The following is an 18,656-nucleotide window of genomic DNA, read 5'->3' as shown; positions in this document are numbered from 1 at the left end:
ACGAGCAAAGGCTCAGCCAGGAGGGGTGGGATTTGCTAATAACTGTCCGAGCGCCTCCGAAGGAGACCTAACAACTCAAGAGCAAGTGCTTCGTGAATGAATCTACTACCGGATCGGAATCGCGACCCACTGAGAAGATCCGGCGAGAAACTCAGCGGGCTGATGCATGGGTTAGGTTGCACGTCGACCTCTTTGTCGATTTCGACGAGTATGGTTACCGGGGTTCATAAGCCTACTCCTAGTGTTAGCGTTGAAGACGTCTAATGCAAAGGTTATTGGATCTGATGGATCCGTAAGGACGTGTCTAGGGCGTCGACGGTGACTGGCTCCTGCATGATCAGGATTCGGGGAGTAGTCAGCGGCGGCAACGATAAGGCTATTATCATGACGCATAGCCTTATCGAAGTACCGTTCCGACGCTGACTTCATGTATTTCTGGACTGATTCGAGGCCCAGGTCGTCGTGCAGGTCAACGTTCCTCACGAACCACGGAGCTCCAACGGCTAACCTGCAAAAGCGGGATTGTAGGGATTGGAGGGTGTCTACGTGTGTGCGGGCCGCGTGAGCGAACACCACACTCGCATAAGTCATGACGGGCCTTATGCAAGTTTTGTAAAGTGTCACCTTGTTCCGAAGGGACATTTGACTCCGCTTCCAGATCATGGGATAGAGTCTGTCGAGAATAAATGCGGCACGGTCGCGGACTGTTTTTATATGCGGGCGGAATGTCATGGATGCATCCAGGGTGACACCCAGGTACTTGACCTTCCTGCCCCAGGGTATAGGTTGGCCGAAGAGGGTGATCGGGGGGGTCCAATAATATACAATTGTCGTACTGAAAAGACAATAAGGATAAATACTGAATGTGGATTTTATTGATTTTTTTAATAATATGTAACTCAATGAGATTTGTAGTAGACGCCATAACATGAACGTCCGCAACCGCATCCTCAGCAGCAACCGCAGCCGCCACAGCCGCATCTGCATCCTCCACAACCTCCACAGCCTCCACAGCCACCGCAGCCTCCACAGCCGCATCCACACCCGCCGCAGCTTTGGGTGATACCGACGCAACCGTTTCCGCAGCCGTAGTCGATACGACCGCAACCCGAGCTGCACATCTGGCCACAGACATCAGCAGTACCAAGGAAAGGCACTTCACCGCAGACACAGACATCACCATTGTACCTGTTCTCGGAACATATACTTAGACCAGTAGGAGCAGCCGAATTGGAACACACAGGGAAACGCTCACAACATCCACAGCCACAACCTCCACAACCGCAGCCACAACCTCTACAGCCGCAGCCACAACCAGTGCCCAAAACGGACTATGAACAAAGGAAACAATTAAATATTATTAAGTATTTACATATTTTAAGTCCATTTAATTCCATTTAAAATTAAAAGACTTACCTGGGCTACGAGGGCGATGGCACAGACGAAGAGAATGAGTTTAGCGGCCATTTTGTTTCACTGAATGACTTCAGAATGAGTTGACTCTGAACTACATCAGCTTTTATACCGAGTAGGTTCCTTGAAAATCCGCATGCTTCATATCTAAATAGCATATAGACGTGACTTTGGAGATATTCTGCAGTTTTCGTCCTTCGGGTGGTGTAATCGGAAAACAATTACGAACACCTGTTTGATTAAAAACCAAACTATCATTGTTTCTCAACTGTTTGTCATTGAATTGTTTCTTATCTCAAGGTGAACATGATCCTTAGTTACTATATAAGAACGAAGTCTTGAAGCTTAAAGTATTCAAGATTAAGTGCCTGAATATCCAGTATCATGTCTACCTTCGCTATTCTCCTTCTCTGCGTGCAGGGCTGTCTGATCCAAGTAAGTTTTATTTTTTAAAAGCTTCCGAATATAAGCAATATTTTTAACTTAATAGGTCAGCTGTAGAGCTCTTTTGTGCCCTTTAATTGTTCTCTGATTATCTTCGTAATAAAACGAAAACGTAGAGGATTTGACAGATCTTGAGACATGAGGTCGAATTCTGATTTGTTCTGTAAGTGCTCGCTGCAAGCCGGAGAACAATGTTTCCTGTCCGTAGCAGCTCATAATAGACCATGTTACCACTAGTAATTGTGCATTTAATAACTTAGTCATTACACGATATTATTCCTTCACCGTGGAAATTATTATTAAAAACGTGATGGGTACGTAAATGACATATATATACTTTAGATTTTACTTTTTTACTCCAATACTTTAGATACATTGTAATTGAGGCAGATACTTACTCAAATTCTACAATTGACGAAATTGGTGGGCTATGTACAGAGGAACTAAGGTGTCAATATGTAATTTTAATTTATGTGGCTGTTTCAGAATGTGTACGGTCAGTGCTGTGGCTGTGGATGCGGTAGTGGTTGCGGTTGCGGTTGCTATGGCGGTGAGGGCGACGGTAATGTGGACGTCTGCGGTGAGCTGCCCGTGTGTGGTGAAACCTGTGTCTGTGGCCGCGTGCCCATCTGTGGAGGTGTTTGCTTCAAGGGCCCTGCCTGTGCTAGTGGTTGTGTCTCTATCTGCGGACGTTGCTGCGGATGCGGGTGCGGAGGTTGCGGTGGATGCGGGTGCGGAGGTTGCGGTGGATGCGGGTGCGGAGGTTGCGGTGGATGCGGATGCGGCTGTGGAGGCTGCGGTGGATGTGGATGCGGCTGCGGAGGCTGCGGTGGATGCGGATGCGGCTGTGGAGGCTGCGGAGGATGCGGATGCGGACGTAGATGCTGTTGCTGCTAAAAACCCATTGAGTTATTTATTATTGAAAAAATCAATAAAATCCAGATTCAATAATAATTCTCATTGTATTTTCAATACCACAATGTATTTTATTTATGATTGAAAGCAAACATATTTGTGCAATAAAAAAAAAACTAAATTGAGTTTTCAATAAAAGCGAGTTCATAATTCGTCTATTTTCATTAGATCTGTTGTCTTGGTCGCATCCAGCAAAGCGCTAATGCTGACAATACGCTCTAAAGAGTATGAATTACAAGTGGCCCACGTGTATAGCCCGAGTGTCCCAAGTTGTTGAGGTATTTTTTTTATTTATTGCTTAGATGGGTGGACGAACTCACAGTCCACCTGATGTTAAGCGGTTACTGGAGCCCATAGACATCTACAACGTAAATGCGCCACCCACCTTGAGATATAAGTTCTAAGGTCTCAAGTATAGTTACAACGGCTGCCCCACCCTTCAAACCGAAACGCATTACTGCTTCACGGCAGAAATAGGCAGGGTGGTGGTACCTACCCGCGCGGACTCAAGAGGTCCTACCAACAGTCAAAAACGCATGACCACTTCATACTAGGTGGGATGTGAGCTCATAGACCCGTCTAAGTAATAAAAAACCCCATACTCTATCCTGCACCAATAATAATAATTATGCGTTCCTTTGCAACATTTGATAGTCACCTACACCTACACCTCTACAGCCGTCTCCGAAGCTGAGACCATAGCCAGCGTCATAGCCGATTCGTTGATTCGTTCGTCGAGCCGAGTAGTTGAGACTACTAGCACTAGCGGTGGGGAATTAGTTAGCGATATCAGCAGTACCGAGGTAAGGCATGTTACCGCAGACACCGACACAACCCTCGTACACCCTGGGCAGTAGGAGCAGCCCAAGCAGAAGACACTGAGACCCCCACCGGAGAATCTACCACATCCAGCGCTGAGACTCCCAAAGCCGTTACCGCCGTAGCCACAACCTCCACAACCGCAACCACAACCAATACCCAAAATTGAACTGGCTGGACTGTGAACAGTTAAGTATTTAAGTAAGTTAAGTAACGGTTAAGTATTTAACGCTCTATGTCCACTTATTTCAAATTTAATTTTAAAAGACTTACCGGAACCACGAGGGCGGTAGCGACTTCAGAATCAGTTGACTTTGAACTGTATCAGCTTCTAAAGCAAGCAGTTTCTTTGAAAATCCACTTGCTCTGTATCTAAATAGCATATAGACGTGACTTCAGAGATATTCTGGAGTTTTCGTCCTTCGGGCGGTGTAATCAGGAAACAATTACGAGCGACTGTTTGATTAAAAACCAAACTATCGTTGTTTCTCATTAGTCTCCTTATAATCTTAGTTGAAAAGGCCTACTGTTTATTTTTTGTTTATTTTGTTTTTTAGTACCTGTTGTTATATATATTTATTTTTATTAGTAACAGAAAGTCAAATCAAAATAATTTAACATAACTCAACCCACACAGTAGAACAGATCTTCCAACGCGCTTGAAGGAGGCACAGTCCCCAAGATACTGGCTACGTTGCCTCGTTGGACAGCCAGACTCACTCTCTGTGCAAAGTACCAGCCAGCCTTAGCATCATGTGTAACCTCCTTCAAGCGTTTGGAGATTTCTATTAAAAATTTCTTTGCTTCAGGGCCCCAAGGGCCCATCGTCTCAACCGCGAAAGGCAAAAAAGAATAAGAAGACCCCAAACCCGAATACTTCCGCTTTTTTGTAATTTCTGCTGAAGCTGCAGCTGAACCGGGGCGGGACGAAGTACCATCTAAATGACAGGGAGCCACAGTATCCACACAAGTAGCATCCCATACCAGGCACCTACCAACTGACCATGGAATCAGCGTGACTCCATCGGGCCTTTTCCCATCTGACCTCAAAATTCCGATGGGTTCCAAGACAGCCGGAACATTGACTGTAGTGAGCGCCCTTCTTACCATATCATTTAAAGACGCGTGTCTTGGAATGCGCCCAGCGCTTTTCTGGCACGAGAGTCCGTGATGTCCAAGCTCATTGACGTACTCGCCACAGACACAGAAATGTGGTACGTTAATATGGGCCCCCAACCGTAAGCCAATAGCTAGCGAGAGAGCGTTGTTGTCCAACAACGTGCCTGTATTGGACGATGGATAGGCTTGAAGCCAGTAACTTGATTCCTTTTCGGTAACGGCGCGAAAACGAGCAATGTCCACGCTGTTATCATATGACTGTAGTAACCGTTGCTGTATCCGTTGACAAAGCGGAGTGTCCCAAAGACGCTGCAAATGCGGTAAAGTAGGAAAATCCGCCTGACATAAAGACTGCCAGGCCGATCCAGCCTCCGACACACCCACAATCTCTACGGAACCCATACAAGGGTTGAGAACATTACCGACTATGAGACAGGAGGCGTGTGCAGAAGCAAGAAAGGCCGGCAACGCAACATCTGATGCTTTACGTACGCCGATACCACCAAAACGTACTGGCAGGACACATTGCTCCCAAGAGAGGTCACCCAAATTACAATTAATTATTTTGCACAGAACACCTTTTATCATTTCATCCAAAGAATTAAGTTTATTATTATGTTTCCATAAGAAAGAACATCTTAACACATATGTAAATTTAGGTACGAATAGACAGTGTCTTATGATAAATAAAGCCATATGAGAGTTAATTTCAAATAAATTGTTGGAACACTGAGAAAATTTATCAATCTGCTCATCAATATACGCGTCGATCGATCTATCCAAAATGGGAGCACCCAGCAACATCAGAGAATTCTCATCAACAACTTTGATGTTGGGCGCTGCGGTATTAAACTTTGCAAAAACGTCAGAAACTGGTACGGAACAACAAGAGGCATTGATAAAGAGCTCACACTTAGCAAAATTGAGCTCTAAGCCCAAACTGGCCAAAGCAGATTTTAGATATTCTAAATCTTTTAAGACCGTGGAAATTTCCCCTCCCAATGTTCCGTCATCCAGATACCATAAATTTAGGCTGGACTTCAGCTCCCTCAAAACTGGATGTATTCCCAAACTAAAAATCGCCGGACCGAGTGGATCGCCTTGTTGACAACCCGTCGCTGATTCCACAAGGTTCTCCTTATAAACCAGCTTAGATGGATTACCATAGCATTGATAAAGGTAAGGGTAGATAGATGGTATGTGTTCCTTCACTTCTTTGAGAAAAGCATTCCTATCGATACAATTAAATGCATTTTTTAAATCCACCTTCACCAATACTTCGGCACCACCCCCCTTAAGAAAGGTGCGAGCCGCATGTACCGCAGCTTCACAGCCGCCCTTTGTACCGACGCCCAACTGTATCGGCCGGAACCTCCCACTCAATATCGGCAGAACCTCTTTGCAGCAAAGCTTGGATACAATGCGGCGCAGTGTACCGCCAACAGCGATAGGCCTAATACCGCCATCTCTCTTCATCAAAGCACACAAATTCGCTCCATACAAAATATCAGCGATACTGTCAGGTACACTTCCCGCCAGCATTAAATTAACAAGCGAGACTATACTTTTAAGTAAAGACCGCCCGACATCACCAGCAGAAACATTGATTAAATCCTTGAAATGCTGCGGGGATAGACCATCCAGTCCGCCTGCTGAACCGTTTTTAAAAGATGTAATTGTGGTAAGAACGTCATCAAGAGACACACGAGGCAAAGTTGTGGAAGACTGTGGTGGCGGCACATTAACAGGTGTTAAAGGTGCAGGATGTTTCGACTTCAACGCCAGAAGAGTGTCGGCATTATTCGGAGCTAGAGAATCCGATGAAAATAATAGTTGTGAGGCACCCTTTAAATCTCCATCACTCACTTTCCCCTCAATTTTTGCAACTTTATTAAATGGACGCTGTTGCTTGTCATAATTTACCCCATCATCCAACAAAGTCTTATTGGAATTATTCTTACAATTATCCTTAATTTTTTTAGTAAGTGAATGGGAGTTATTGCTCTGTTTATCTACATGCAAAATTCTATATGCAAATGATAAAAGATCTTCCCAACTTGTGACATTATTGTCATGCAAAACTTGATCAATGTTTTTTTTAAGTTCCTCGGCCACCATAACCCTGGCTCCACGAGGAACTCGTATAACAACCGGCGAATTATTTTTATAAAGGCTCAGTTTCTTCCATAATGGGACCACGGAAACCCTATTATCCCTCGATCCCTGACTCAGCCTTGTGGCTTCTACCTGTATGAATTTTTAGACCCCTATTACCTTTAAAATACCGTAAACATTCGTCACATTGAGTAAGACCAGCAGGAAAAGTATTCGGATTTGGCGGTAGCGGTTGTGAGTGAGACATATTATTTTAAACATATTATAAAATCTTTAACATGTAGCTAACTAGGTTAATAACTATAGTAGAAAAGTAAAATTAGAAAATGATAATAGTAATAAAGCTATAACAATTCCATTTAAATATGTCAAATTAAAAACAATACCAATAAAATATATTTGAATGATAACAATAATAAACCAAAATAACTAAAAATCATGTCAATAAAATCAATTTTTCAAATTAAAAAATACAATTTAAACTAATTTTGTAAAATTTTACATCAATATTGACTTAATTATTCTTTAAATAAATAAAAAACAATAAAAAAATTATAACAATAGAAAACGACATTTTGACGACATAACAATGGGCTCGAACATGGTAACTCCTTCACTGCGTACTTGATTTCATAGTTCACACCGCTAGACCAGGCGTATTGCTTGCACGTAAAGTGAATGTTCCTATGATATTGATATTTCTTGGTAAATTATTCCTTTGACAATAATATTTTTTTCTTGATCGACGGTATCTTGTAGTCAAATGTAATGCTGCATACAAGCCACCCCGTTATTACGAAGATGGATGTGTGATTTACGGGGACACTTGATAGCTACAAAACATCCAAATTGCTGCCAAGTTCAGATTCTTCTGCCGCATTGATATCGTAAACACTTCACTTCTTTCACTTCACTTCACTAGTACGTAACGTAACGTAGCGTAAACAACACACAGCTGTTAATCAGCTGATTTGTACGTAAGGTTGACGAAACGTTTCTTTCTTACGAAACACCCATATATTTATCTTCTGTCATCGAAAACACTTGTACTGTATATTTAGGACAGGTACAATGAATTTTAGTGATTATATTTACAAAATCACAGGTTTACAATTTTTAAAAGCTAATTTATGTACCTGTTGTAATTAAATTTTGATTTTGATGTGTACGTGGATTGATGGATTATTGTTATCTGATAAATAAATGAATTGAATTGAATTGTTTCATATCTCAAGGTGAACATGATCCTCAGTTACTGTATCGAGGGGTGAATGGCTATTTGATGTAAGCGACGTTGCAACTTTACAGGAAAGCTATTAATAGTTTAAAATATGAAAAAGCTGTCATCACCGAAAAGAACTTCTTCAGCCATTTGAATGGGTTAAACATAATTGAAGATCAGTTAAAAACATCGAATTGTTAAAACGCACCTTTAATTACAAAGACAAATGTTGTGTATTGGGCGAAATGTCCCGTAAACCAAATAGTCTGTGTCCCCTCGATATAAGAACGAAGTCTTGAAGCTTGAAGTATTCAAGATTCCCTAAATTCTGAGCGTTGTTACCTTCTGTGCTATCTATTCTCCTTATCTGCGTTCAGAGTTGTGAATCAGAATCCAAATATGTATAACTTTTTTTTATTGTCTCTGTATGCAAACGAGCATACGGCCCACCTGATGGTAAGTGGTCACCGTCGCTCATGGACGTCAGCAATACCAGGGGCAGAACCAAGCCGCTGCGTACCATTAAGTTCTCTCTGCAAGCCTCGTTTGAGGACATGTAATAACGCTCGGAAAACACCGTGGAGGGGAGTTCATTCCAAAGCCGAATGGTACGTGGCAGAAAAGATCTTTGGAAACGTACTGTCGATGAACGCAGTGGTTCCAGATAATATGGATGAACTCTGCTCCGATGGCGGGAGGTGCGATCATAAAAAGGAGATTCCTTAGAGCATTCCCCATGGACCATACGGTATAAAACACAGAGAGAACCGAAGTCCCTCCGTAGACCCAGAAGTCCCAAGCGAACCGCGAGAGCGGGACTATCGACCATCCGAACAGCCCGTTTCTGTATGGAGTCAAATTGAAGTAGCTGGTATTTGGGAGCCCCGGCCCAGAAGTGAGAGCAGTACTCCACGCGAGACCGGACCTGCATTTATAAAGCACAAGTCTCTGCCCAGGCGTGAAATACCGCTTCGCGCTGTTGAGGACTCCCAACATTTTAGAGGCCAACTTGGTTTTACCTTCCAAATGACTCCGATATTGGACATCGTTCGAAATATCGACCCCTAGAATCCTGATACTCGCAGAAAGCTGCAGGGATACTCCTTGAAATTCCGGCGCCATGACAAAAGGGTCATTCCTCGCAGTGAACGCGCAAACCTGTGTCTTCAATGGGTTGAACTGAACTGAATTAAGTTCACCCCACTTGGAGACCCGCCCCAGAGATTTCTCCACTTCAGACACAAGTTTTAATCGCCTCTTGTGTACAACGCTTTGAGAGAGACTGATGGCCGATATATCGCGCATCCCCCATGGTTTTTACGGATGTTCCGTTATAAGTACTGAAATATGGATCCGATTGACTTGAAACTTGGTATCCATATAGACAATACATGTACTTAATAGATAGGCTAATATTTAATATCAGTGTTGGATTTCCTACACCAGTTCCGGGGGCGTTTATGATGAGAATCTTTGTGGGGGTGAGATATAATAATGTTAATTTTAAATGCCCAGCGAAGCGGACGGGTACAGCTAGTTGTACTATAAAACTGAGATTAGGAACTTATATCTCAAGACGGGTAGGGCGGCATTTACGTTGTTGATGTCTATGGGCTCCGGTCAACACATAACATCAGGTGAGCCTCGTCCACCCAATTAAGCAATTAAAAGAATAAGCAATTAACACGTATTAAGGAACATTTCACACGTTACAATAAAATACAATTGTGGTACTGAAAAGACAATGAGGATAATTACTGAAGGTGGATTTTATTGATTTTTTCAATAATACATAACTCAATGAACTTTTTAGTAGACGCCACAACATGAATGTTCGCAACTGCATCCTCAGCAGCAGCCGCAGCCTCCACGGCCGCATCCGCATCCACCGCAGCCTCCACAGCCGCATCCGCATCCACCGCAGCCTCCACAGCCGCATCCGCCGCAGCCTCCACAGCCGCATCCGCATCCACCGCAGCCTCCACAGCCGCATCCGCACCCGCCGCAGCTTTGGGTGATACCGATGCAATCGTCTCCGCAGCCGTAGTCGATACAACCACAACCCGAGCTGCACATGTCGCCACAGACATCAGCAGTACCAAGGAAAGGCACTTCACCGCAGACACAGACATCACCATTGTACCTGTTCTCGGAACATATACTTAGACCAGTAGGAGCAGCCGAGTTGGAGCACACACAGAAGCGGTCACAACATCTAGAGCCACAACCTCCACAACCGCAGCCACAACCTCTACAGCCGCAGCCACAACCGGTGCCCAAAACGGACTATGAACAAATGAAAAAATTAAATATTTTTAAGTAATTATTTTAAGTTCAATTAATTAAATTTAAAATTAAAAGACTTACCTGAGCCACGAGGGCGATGGCGCAGACGAAGAGAATGAGTTTAGCGGCCATGTTGTTTCACTGAATGACTTCAGAATGAGTTGACTCTGAACTACATCAGCTTTTATACCGAGCAGGTTCCTTGAAAATCCGCATGCTTCATATCTAAATAGCATAAAGACGTGACTTTGGAGATATTCTGCAGTTTTCGTCCTTCGGGCCGTGTAATAAGGAAACAATTACGAACACCTGTTTGATTAAAAACCAAACTATCATCGTTTCTCAACTGTTTGTCATTGAATTGCTTCTTATCTCAAGGTGAACATGATCCTTAGTTACTATATAAGAACGAAGTCTTGAAGCTTAAAGTATTCAAGATTAAGTGTCTGAATATCCAGCATCATGTTTACCTTCGCTATTCTCCTTCTCTGCGTTCAGGGCTGCCTGATCCAAGTAAGTTTTATTTTTTAAAAGCTTCCGAATGTAAGCAATATTTTTAACTTAATAGCAGTAGACCTCTTTTGTACCCTTTCATTGTTCTCTGATTATCTTCGTAATAAAAACGAAAACGTAGAGGATTTGACAGATCTTGAGACATGAGGTCGAATTCTGATTTGTTCTGTAAGTGCTCCCTTCAAGCCGGAGAACAATGTTTCCTGTCTGTAGCAGCTCATAATAGACCATGTTACCACTAGTAATTGTGCATTTAATAACTTAGTCATTACACGATGTTATTCCTTCACCGTGGAAATTATTATTAAAAATGTGATGGGTACGTAAATGACATATATATACTTTAGATTTTACTTTTTTACTCTAATACTTTAGATACATTGTAATTGAGGCAGATACTTACTCAAATTCTACAATTGACGAAATTGGTGGATTATGTACAAAGAAACTAATGTGTCAATGTTAAATTTTAATTTATGTGGCTGTTTCAGAATGTGTACGGTCAGTGCTGTGGCTGTGGATGCGGTAGTGGTTGCGGTTGCGGTTGCTATGGCGGCGAGGGCGACGGTAATGTGAACGTCTGCGGTGAACTGCCCGTGTGTGGTGAAACCTGTGTCTGTGGTCGCGTGCCCATCTGCGGTAGTGTTTGCTACGGGGGTCCTGCCTGTGCTAGTGGCTGTGTCTCTATCTGCGGACGTTGCTGCGGATGCGGATGCGGCTGTGGAGGCTGCGGTGGATGCGGGTGTGGCTGTGGAGGCTGCGGAGGCTGTGGAGGCTGTGGAGGCTGCGGTGGATGCGGATGCGGCTGCGGAGGATGCGGATGCGGACGTAGATGTTGTTGCTGCTAAGATACTCATTAAGCTACTTATTATTGAAAAAATCAACAAAATCCAGATTCAAGAATAATAATTTTTATTGTATTTTCATTACCACAATTATAATTTATTTATGTTTAAAAGTAAACATATTTGTGTAGTAAAAAAATCTAAATAGAGTTTTCAACAAAAGTGAGTTCATAATTCGTCTATTTTCATTACATTTGTTGTCTTGGTCGCATTCAGCAAAGCGATAATAGCGGTTTTTAAACTCCAGATGCAGCTAATATGTAGATGCAGAAATACTTAACATATGTTTATGAACGACTTCTACTGTGAAGAAATGAGATTGTGTAATAAACATGAAACTCACAAAAATTGTAAATTGTTAATCAAATATATAGGTAGGATCATCCTACCAGCATTGTGCCACGAAGTAGATACGCATTCCGGTGTGTAAGGGGGAGCAGTCAGTATGCAATACAATGCGATTGAAACTCGTGTCTCAAAGTGGGCAGCCGCATTAAAAAACGGCAAATCTGTCTAATAGACCGCTCCCTCGCCTTCAAAAACAAGGAACTTATCGCAATAAGCCTGTAACTCAAGAGGACCAACCGATCATCCTGCGTGTAGATACGGTGCACGTGGTCTTCAACCCCAGATTGGGTGAAGGCCTCCTCTAGTGATGTCCATTTGATTCTGTCTTCAGCTACTTTTTTCCAGTTTGGACCAGAATATTTAATATCGTCTTTCCATCTTGTTATAGGTCTACCTCTTGCTCTTTTGCCTAGGAGACCATTCCAGAAACTAACTTTTTTGGTCTATCTGTGATCAGTCAGTCATGCAACATGTCCCGCCCACTTCGATTACAATTTTTGAGCGTAACTCAGAGCGTTTGTTGCTTTCGTTATATTTCTCATTTAAGTGTGTCGTATTTTGTCCAGCTTCCTTATCTTTAGCATGCTTCGTTCAAGTCCTCTCTGACGGACGCTTATCTTTTTTCTTGTTTCAGCAGTGAATTTCTACGTTTGGCAACCATATGTCAAACATGGCAAGAGGCTTTCAGGCAAAATTCATGACTTTTGATTTAATGGCTTGTGGTAGATTTCTTTTAAAAATATCCGTAAGACCCCAGTACTTGTTCCATGTTGGTTTAATTTTTTCTCTATTTCTGTTTTTATTTTTCCTGTCAAAGCTTATAGTTGGACATAATATACTTTTCCACATATTCTAATGGTCTACTATTGACTGTTATTGGTCTTTTCAAGTTATTTATTATTGTCTTAGTCTTTGTAACATTCATCTCTAATCCCACCTTTACACTAGCTAGGTGTGGGGTTTCTACCATGTTCTGTAGTTGTTAGGATGACTCGGATAGCCGAACTAGGTCATCAGCGAATCTCAGGTGGCTTAAGCAGGTGCCATTTATGTATATTCCTCGTTTGCTCCAGTCTAGCTTGTTTATGATCGCCTCGAGGACAGCTATAAATATTATTGGAGACAGCGGATCGCCTTGTCTTACTCCCCTTTCTATTGGGAAGCTAAGGCCTGAGGTTTTAAGTTTAATGTTACCGTTGCTGTTTTTATAAATGGATTTGATGATTTTTACATATCTTTCCTCCAATCCTTGTTCCTTGTTATGCTTTCCCAGATACTTGTATGTACTCTTACCGTATCAAAGGCTTTCTGGTAGTCGATGAATGATATTTATAGTGTTCTTTCGTATTTCTGATACTTTTTCATTATCAATTCAAGAGTATGAATGTAGTCAATCGTTGAAAAACCCTTTCTGAAGACTGCTCGCTCCACCGGTTAGACGTCCTTTATATTAAGCATTAATTGTGTAACTGCAGTATTTATTATGTAAACACGGAAGACAAGTCGTCGTCAGTCTACAAGTTTGTAGTCGTCGTGGCCTAACGGATAAGACGTCCGGTGCATTCGTGTTGAAGCGATGCACCGGTGTTCGAATCCCGCAGGCGTGTACCAATTTTTCTAATGAAATACGTACTCAACAAATGTTCACGATTGACTTCCACGGTGAAGGAATAACATCGTGCAATAAAAAAGAAACCCGCAAAATTATAATTTGCGTAATTACTGGTGGTAGGACCTCTTGTGTGTCCGCGCGGGTGGGTACCACCACCCTGCCTATTTCTGCCGTGAAGCAGTAATGCGTTTCGGTTTGAATTGTGGGGCAGCCGTTGTTACTGTGGCGGGTAGCCATCATACAACGCAAGATAATTGACAGATGCCTGAATCTCGCTTACGACATTTTCAAGTTAAGCTCGCATATATACAAGTTCCGAACAATAACATACGGACCGTCGGTCTACCGAGCAATATCATCCGCTCAGTGGAAGATCTTCCCTTTGTCGTTAATCAGCTCCAAACTGGTCACCTGCGACGAGATGTGAACACGCAACCTTCTGATTCATCTTCAGCGCATCAAGAACTTCGGCTACCACAATCCCCGCATTCTCGCAGATAAAAGCACGTCATTGACAGTCGTCCCACAGCAAGCCAGCATCGCAGCCTCAACAGGACTATCGCAGCCGACTCACCGCGCTTCCTGGTCCTACGGCACGCAACTTCACTGCCTCATCACGCCGCTACAGTTCATCGCAGCCCACGACCGGATCATCAATGCTTGGGATCACACATCTCCGGCGTGGAAGCTCTGCATCACATGGACTACGCATGACATGCTCGCAACATTCAAGCTCAGTCTCGACCCACCGCAGACTTCGAGCAGCACTGGCGACATTCACGCAGCATTCAGCTCAGTTTCGACTCACTGCAAACTTCGAGCAGCTCTGGCGACACGCACGCAGCATTCAAGCTCAGCCTCGACTCACCGCAGGCTTCGAGCAGCACTGGCTCTTGCAAGCTAATCTCAGCACGGACAACGCTAATTAAAAATGACACGACCTCCAGTCTCGGAGGGGAGTGATGTGGCGGGTAGCTATCATACAACGCAAGATAATTGACAGATGCCTGAATCTCGCTTACGACAATTTCAAGTTAAGCTCGCATATATACAAGTTCCGAACAACAGCATTCGGACCGTCGGTCTACCGAGCAATATCACCCGCTCGGTGGAAGATCTTCCCTTTGTCGTTAAGCTTCCCAAATAACTATACTTGAGACCTTAGAACTTGTATCTCAAGGTGGGTGGTGCATTAACGTTGTGGATGTCTATGGGCTCCAGTAACCACTTAACACCAGCTGGGCTGTGAGCTCGTCCACCCATCTAAACAATAACAAAAAAAAAAAAACTAAAACAAGCTTCTAAGTTTGGGAAGAGGTATCATTTCAGAATAATAAGCAATTTGTTTAACAAAAGAACAAGTGTCTTCAACAATCAGACATTACCCGGCTAATTTTTTAATTTTTTATTGAAGTGTTACTATTGGCTCGGAGGCCTTTTCAGTTTCACGAGGACAGGTGGACGAGCAAAAGCTCAGCCAGGGTGGTGGGATAAGCTTACAGCTGCCCGAACGCCTCCGAAAGAGACCTAACACTCGGGAGCAACTGTTTCGCGAATGAATCTACTACCAGATCGGAATCGCGACCCGCTGAGAAGATCCGGCGGGAAACTCAGCGGGCTGATGAATGGATTAAGTTGCACGTCGAACTTTTTGCCGAGTTCGATGAGTACGTTTACCGGAGTCCCTGAGCCTGCTCTTAGTGTTACAGCTAAAGGTATCTAGTGTAAGAGCTATTGGATCTGATGGATCCGTAAAGACGTGTCTTGGGCGTCGACGGTGACTGGCTCCTGAGTGATCAGGATTCGGGGAGAGTCAGCAGCGGCAACGAAAAGGCGATTATCCTGACGCATAGCCTGATCGAAGTAACGTTCCGATGCTGACTAATTCATGTGTTTTCGGATTGATTCGAGGCCCAGATCATCGACTTACTTGCGGGACTCCAGCCAAGAGCGATCGCAGGGAGGGGCGGGTTCCTTCGACTCGATATCGAAAAGCGCGGTTCGACAAGAAGTCCCTAGGCTTAGGGACCTCGATAACCGTACTCGTCGAACTCGACAAATCTTTATTATCTAATCAAAATCTAGTACAATACGACCCTTACGGCATACGACCCTTTTCTTCTTCACTAATCTATGATTCTGACAAAAACTGAAGGTTTTATCACAGTCGCCCGATGTTTCGTTATAGTGACCTATAATTACTGTACTATTTGAGAATTCATAGAATTCAGTTGTTATGGAATGATACCTGTTATTGTGCATCAAAACGAGATACATCAGCTATGCCAGGGCATAATAAAGCTACTATCTGAATTTTATAAATAAATTAAATCTGGCAATCTGTTCTGACATTTATACATTCAAATATTTTGAAGCTAATAGGTTTTCTGAAAATTTTATAAAGCTTCTATTGTTAAATTATATTCGATATCAGATGTGACCGTGTCGCTACAATATATTTGACAGCCACGTTTCTTCCAACCATGAAACATACTTGTGGTAGGGCGTCTCTGAGCCCTCATGGTTAAGTATCAACACCCCGCCTGTTTCTGCCTTAACAAGTAACGCATGGCTATTTAAAGGATGGGGCATCTATTGTACTATAAAACTGAGATTGGGAACTCATTTCTCAAGACGGGTAGGGTGACATTACCGTTGTTGATGTCTATGAGCTCCAGTAAACATATAACATCTCGTCCACTCAATTAAGCATTGAAAAAACCTAACACGTATTCAGGAACATTTCACACATTAGAATAGAATTCAATTGCGGTACTGAAAAGACAGTGAGGATAACTACTAAATGTGGGTTTTTATTGATTTTTTTAATAATACATAACTCAATGAGCTTTTTTGTAGACGCCACAACATAAACGTCTGACACCACATCCTCAGCAGCAACCGCAGCCTCCACAGCCACATCTGCGTCCTCCACAACCTCCACAGCCGCATCCGCATCCACCGCAGCCTCCACACCCACATCCACATCCACCGCAGCCTCCACAGCCACATCCGCACCCGCCACAGCTTTGGGTGATACCGATGCAATCGTCTCCGCAGCCGTAGTCGATACAACCACAACCCGAGCTGCACATGTCGCCGCAGACATCGGCAGTACCAAGGAAAGGCACTTCACCGCAGACACAGACATCACCATTGTACCTGTTCTCGGAACATATACTTAGACCAGTAGGAGCAGCAGAGTTGGAACGGACACAGAAACGGTCACAACATCCAGAGCCACAACCTCCACAACCGCAGCCACAACCTCTACAGCCGCAGCCGCAACCGGTGCCCAAAACGGACTATGAAATAAAAAAAAACAATTAAATATTTTTAAGTAATCATTTTAAGTCCATTTAATTCAATTTAAAAATTAAAAGACTTACCTGGGCCACGAGGGCGATGGCGCAGACAAAGAGAATGAGTTTAGCGGCCATGTTGTTTCACTGAATGACTTCAGAATGAGTTGACTCTGAACTACATCAGCTTTTATACCGAGCAGTTTCCTTGAAAATCCACCTGCTTCATATCTAAATAGCATATAGACGTGACTTTGGAGATATTCTGCAGTTTTCGTCCTTCAGGTGGTGTAATCAGGAAACAATTACGAACACCTGTTTGATTAAAAACCAAACTATCATTGTTTCTCAACTGTTTGTCATTGAATTGTTTCTTATCTCAAGGTGAACATGATCCTTAGTTACTATATAAGAACGAAGTCTTGAAGCTTAAAGCATTCAACATTAAGTGCCTGAATATCCAGCATCATGTTTACCTTCGCTATTCTCCTTCTCTGCGTTCAGGGCTGTCTGATCCAAGTAAGTTTTATTTTTTAAAAGCTTCCGAATGTAAGCATTTTTTTTAAACTTTAAATCGGTATACCTCTTTTGTACCTGTTCATTGTTCTCTGATTATCATTGTACTAAAAACAAAAACATACAGGATTTCATAAATCTTGAGACATATGGTCGACTTCTGATATTGTGTTCTCTAAGTGCTCCGTTCAAGCCGGAGAACAATGTTTCCTGCCCGTATCAGCTCTCTGTAGACCATGCTACCGCTAATAATTTTACTTGTATGTTAATAATCATCACACTATATTGTGCCTTCACTTTGGAAGCTGCTATTAAAAAACCTGATGGGTACGTATGAGATACATTTTTGTGACATACGTACATATGTACGGTTACTCTTTGACTCCCCTACTTTAAATACATTGTAACTGAGGTAGATACTTACATTAATTCTACAATTGACGAAACTGGTGGGTTACGCACAGAGGAACTAAGGTGTCGTTGTTTGATTTTAATTTATGTGGTTGTTTTAGAATGCGAACGGTCAGTGCTGTGGCTGTGGATGCGGTAGTGGTTGCGGTTGCGGTTGCTATGGCGGCGAGGGCGACGGTAATGTGGACGTCTGCGGTGAGCTGCCCGTGTGTGGTGAAACCTGTGTCTGTGGCCGCGTGCCCATCTGCGGTAGTGTTTGCTACGGGGGCCCTGCCTGTGCTAGTGGCTGTGTCTCTATCTGTGGACGTTGCTGCGGATGCGGATGCGGCGGTGGAGGCTGTGGATGCTGTGGTGGCTGTGGAGGCTGCGGAGGCTGTGGATGCTGTGGAGGCTGTGGAGGCTGCGGAGGCTGCGGAGGCTGTGGAGGCTGCGGTGGATGCGGATGCGGCTGCGGAGGATGCGGATGCGGACGTAGATGTTGTTGCTGCTAAGATACTTAATAAGTTATTTATTATTGAAATAATCAACAATATTCAGATTCAATAATAATTTCTATTCTATTTTCATTACCACAATTGTATTTTATTTATGTTTGAAAGTAAACATCTTTATGTAGTAAAAAAATCTAACTAGAATTTTCAATAAAAGCGAGTTCATAATGCGGCTATTTTCATTAGATTTGTTGTCTTGGTAGCATTCGGCAAAGCGATAATGGCGGTTTTTAAGCCCCAGATGCCGCTGATATTTATTTACTTGCAGAAATACTTAACATGAGT

The 18,656-nt window shown here is 43.1% G+C and overlaps 7 protein-coding genes across 7 annotated transcripts; 3 read left to right on the top strand and 4 right to left on the bottom strand.

Annotated features, from left to right (window-relative positions):
- Positions 1–950: 950 nt before the first annotated feature.
- LOC149503381 (chorion class high-cysteine HCB protein 13-like) lies at positions 951–1,467 on the bottom strand. Its single transcript, XM_089734192.1, has 2 exons — positions 1,417–1,467; positions 951–1,331 (listed from the first exon to the last, which is right to left on the bottom strand). Exons 1-2 carry the CDS (start codon positions 1,465–1,467, stop codon positions 951–953), a joined length of 432 nt encoding a protein of 143 aa, XP_089590318.1.
- Positions 1,468–1,797: 330 nt separating this feature from the next.
- On the top strand, positions 1,798–2,835 carry LOC149503380 (chorion class high-cysteine HCA protein 12-like). The gene is made up of 2 exons (XM_089734724.1): positions 1,798–1,848; positions 2,344–2,835. Exons 1-2 carry the CDS (start codon positions 1,798–1,800, stop codon positions 2,752–2,754), a joined length of 462 nt encoding a protein of 153 aa, XP_089590850.1. The 3' UTR covers positions 2,755–2,835.
- A 1,356-nt stretch (positions 2,836–4,191) lies between these two features.
- Positions 4,192–6,856, bottom strand: LOC149503379 (uncharacterized). The gene has a single exon (XM_089734627.1). It carries the CDS (start codon positions 6,826–6,828, stop codon positions 4,216–4,218), a length of 2,613 nt encoding a protein of 870 aa, XP_089590753.1. The 5' UTR covers positions 6,829–6,856; the 3' UTR covers positions 4,192–4,215.
- Positions 6,857–9,895: 3,039 nt separating this feature from the next.
- On the bottom strand, positions 9,896–10,465 carry LOC149503378 (chorion class high-cysteine HCB protein 13-like). The gene is made up of 2 exons (XM_089734186.1): positions 10,415–10,465; positions 9,896–10,333 (listed from the first exon to the last, which is right to left on the bottom strand). Exons 1-2 carry the CDS (start codon positions 10,463–10,465, stop codon positions 9,896–9,898), a joined length of 489 nt encoding a protein of 162 aa, XP_089590312.1.
- A 330-nt stretch (positions 10,466–10,795) lies between these two features.
- Positions 10,796–11,694, top strand: LOC149503377 (chorion class high-cysteine HCA protein 12-like). The gene is made up of 2 exons (XM_089734181.1): positions 10,796–10,846; positions 11,338–11,694. The coding sequence occupies exons 1-2, from the start codon at positions 10,796–10,798 to the stop codon at positions 11,692–11,694; spliced, it is 408 nt and encodes a 135-aa protein (XP_089590307.1).
- Positions 11,695–16,542: 4,848 nt separating this feature from the next.
- On the bottom strand, positions 16,543–17,091 carry LOC149503376 (chorion class high-cysteine HCB protein 13-like). The gene is made up of 2 exons (XM_089734152.1): positions 17,041–17,091; positions 16,543–16,956 (listed from the first exon to the last, which is right to left on the bottom strand). Exons 1-2 carry the CDS (start codon positions 17,089–17,091, stop codon positions 16,543–16,545), a joined length of 465 nt encoding a protein of 154 aa, XP_089590278.1.
- A 330-nt stretch (positions 17,092–17,421) lies between these two features.
- Positions 17,422–18,371, top strand: LOC114242033 (chorion class high-cysteine HCA protein 12-like). The gene is made up of 2 exons (XM_089734167.1): positions 17,422–17,472; positions 17,982–18,371. The coding sequence occupies exons 1-2, from the start codon at positions 17,422–17,424 to the stop codon at positions 18,369–18,371; spliced, it is 441 nt and encodes a 146-aa protein (XP_089590293.1).
- The last annotated feature ends 285 nt before the right edge of the window (positions 18,372–18,656 follow it).

The sequence above is a fragment of the Bombyx mandarina genome, chromosome 02, assembly GCF_030267445.1.
Source record: "Bombyx mandarina strain Sakado chromosome 02, ASM3026744v2".
Lineage (NCBI taxonomy): Eukaryota > Metazoa > Arthropoda > Insecta > Lepidoptera > Bombycidae > Bombyx > Bombyx mandarina.
The sequence above is the reverse complement of the archived record's forward strand: the minus strand, read 5'-3'. Positions and strand labels throughout refer to the sequence as shown.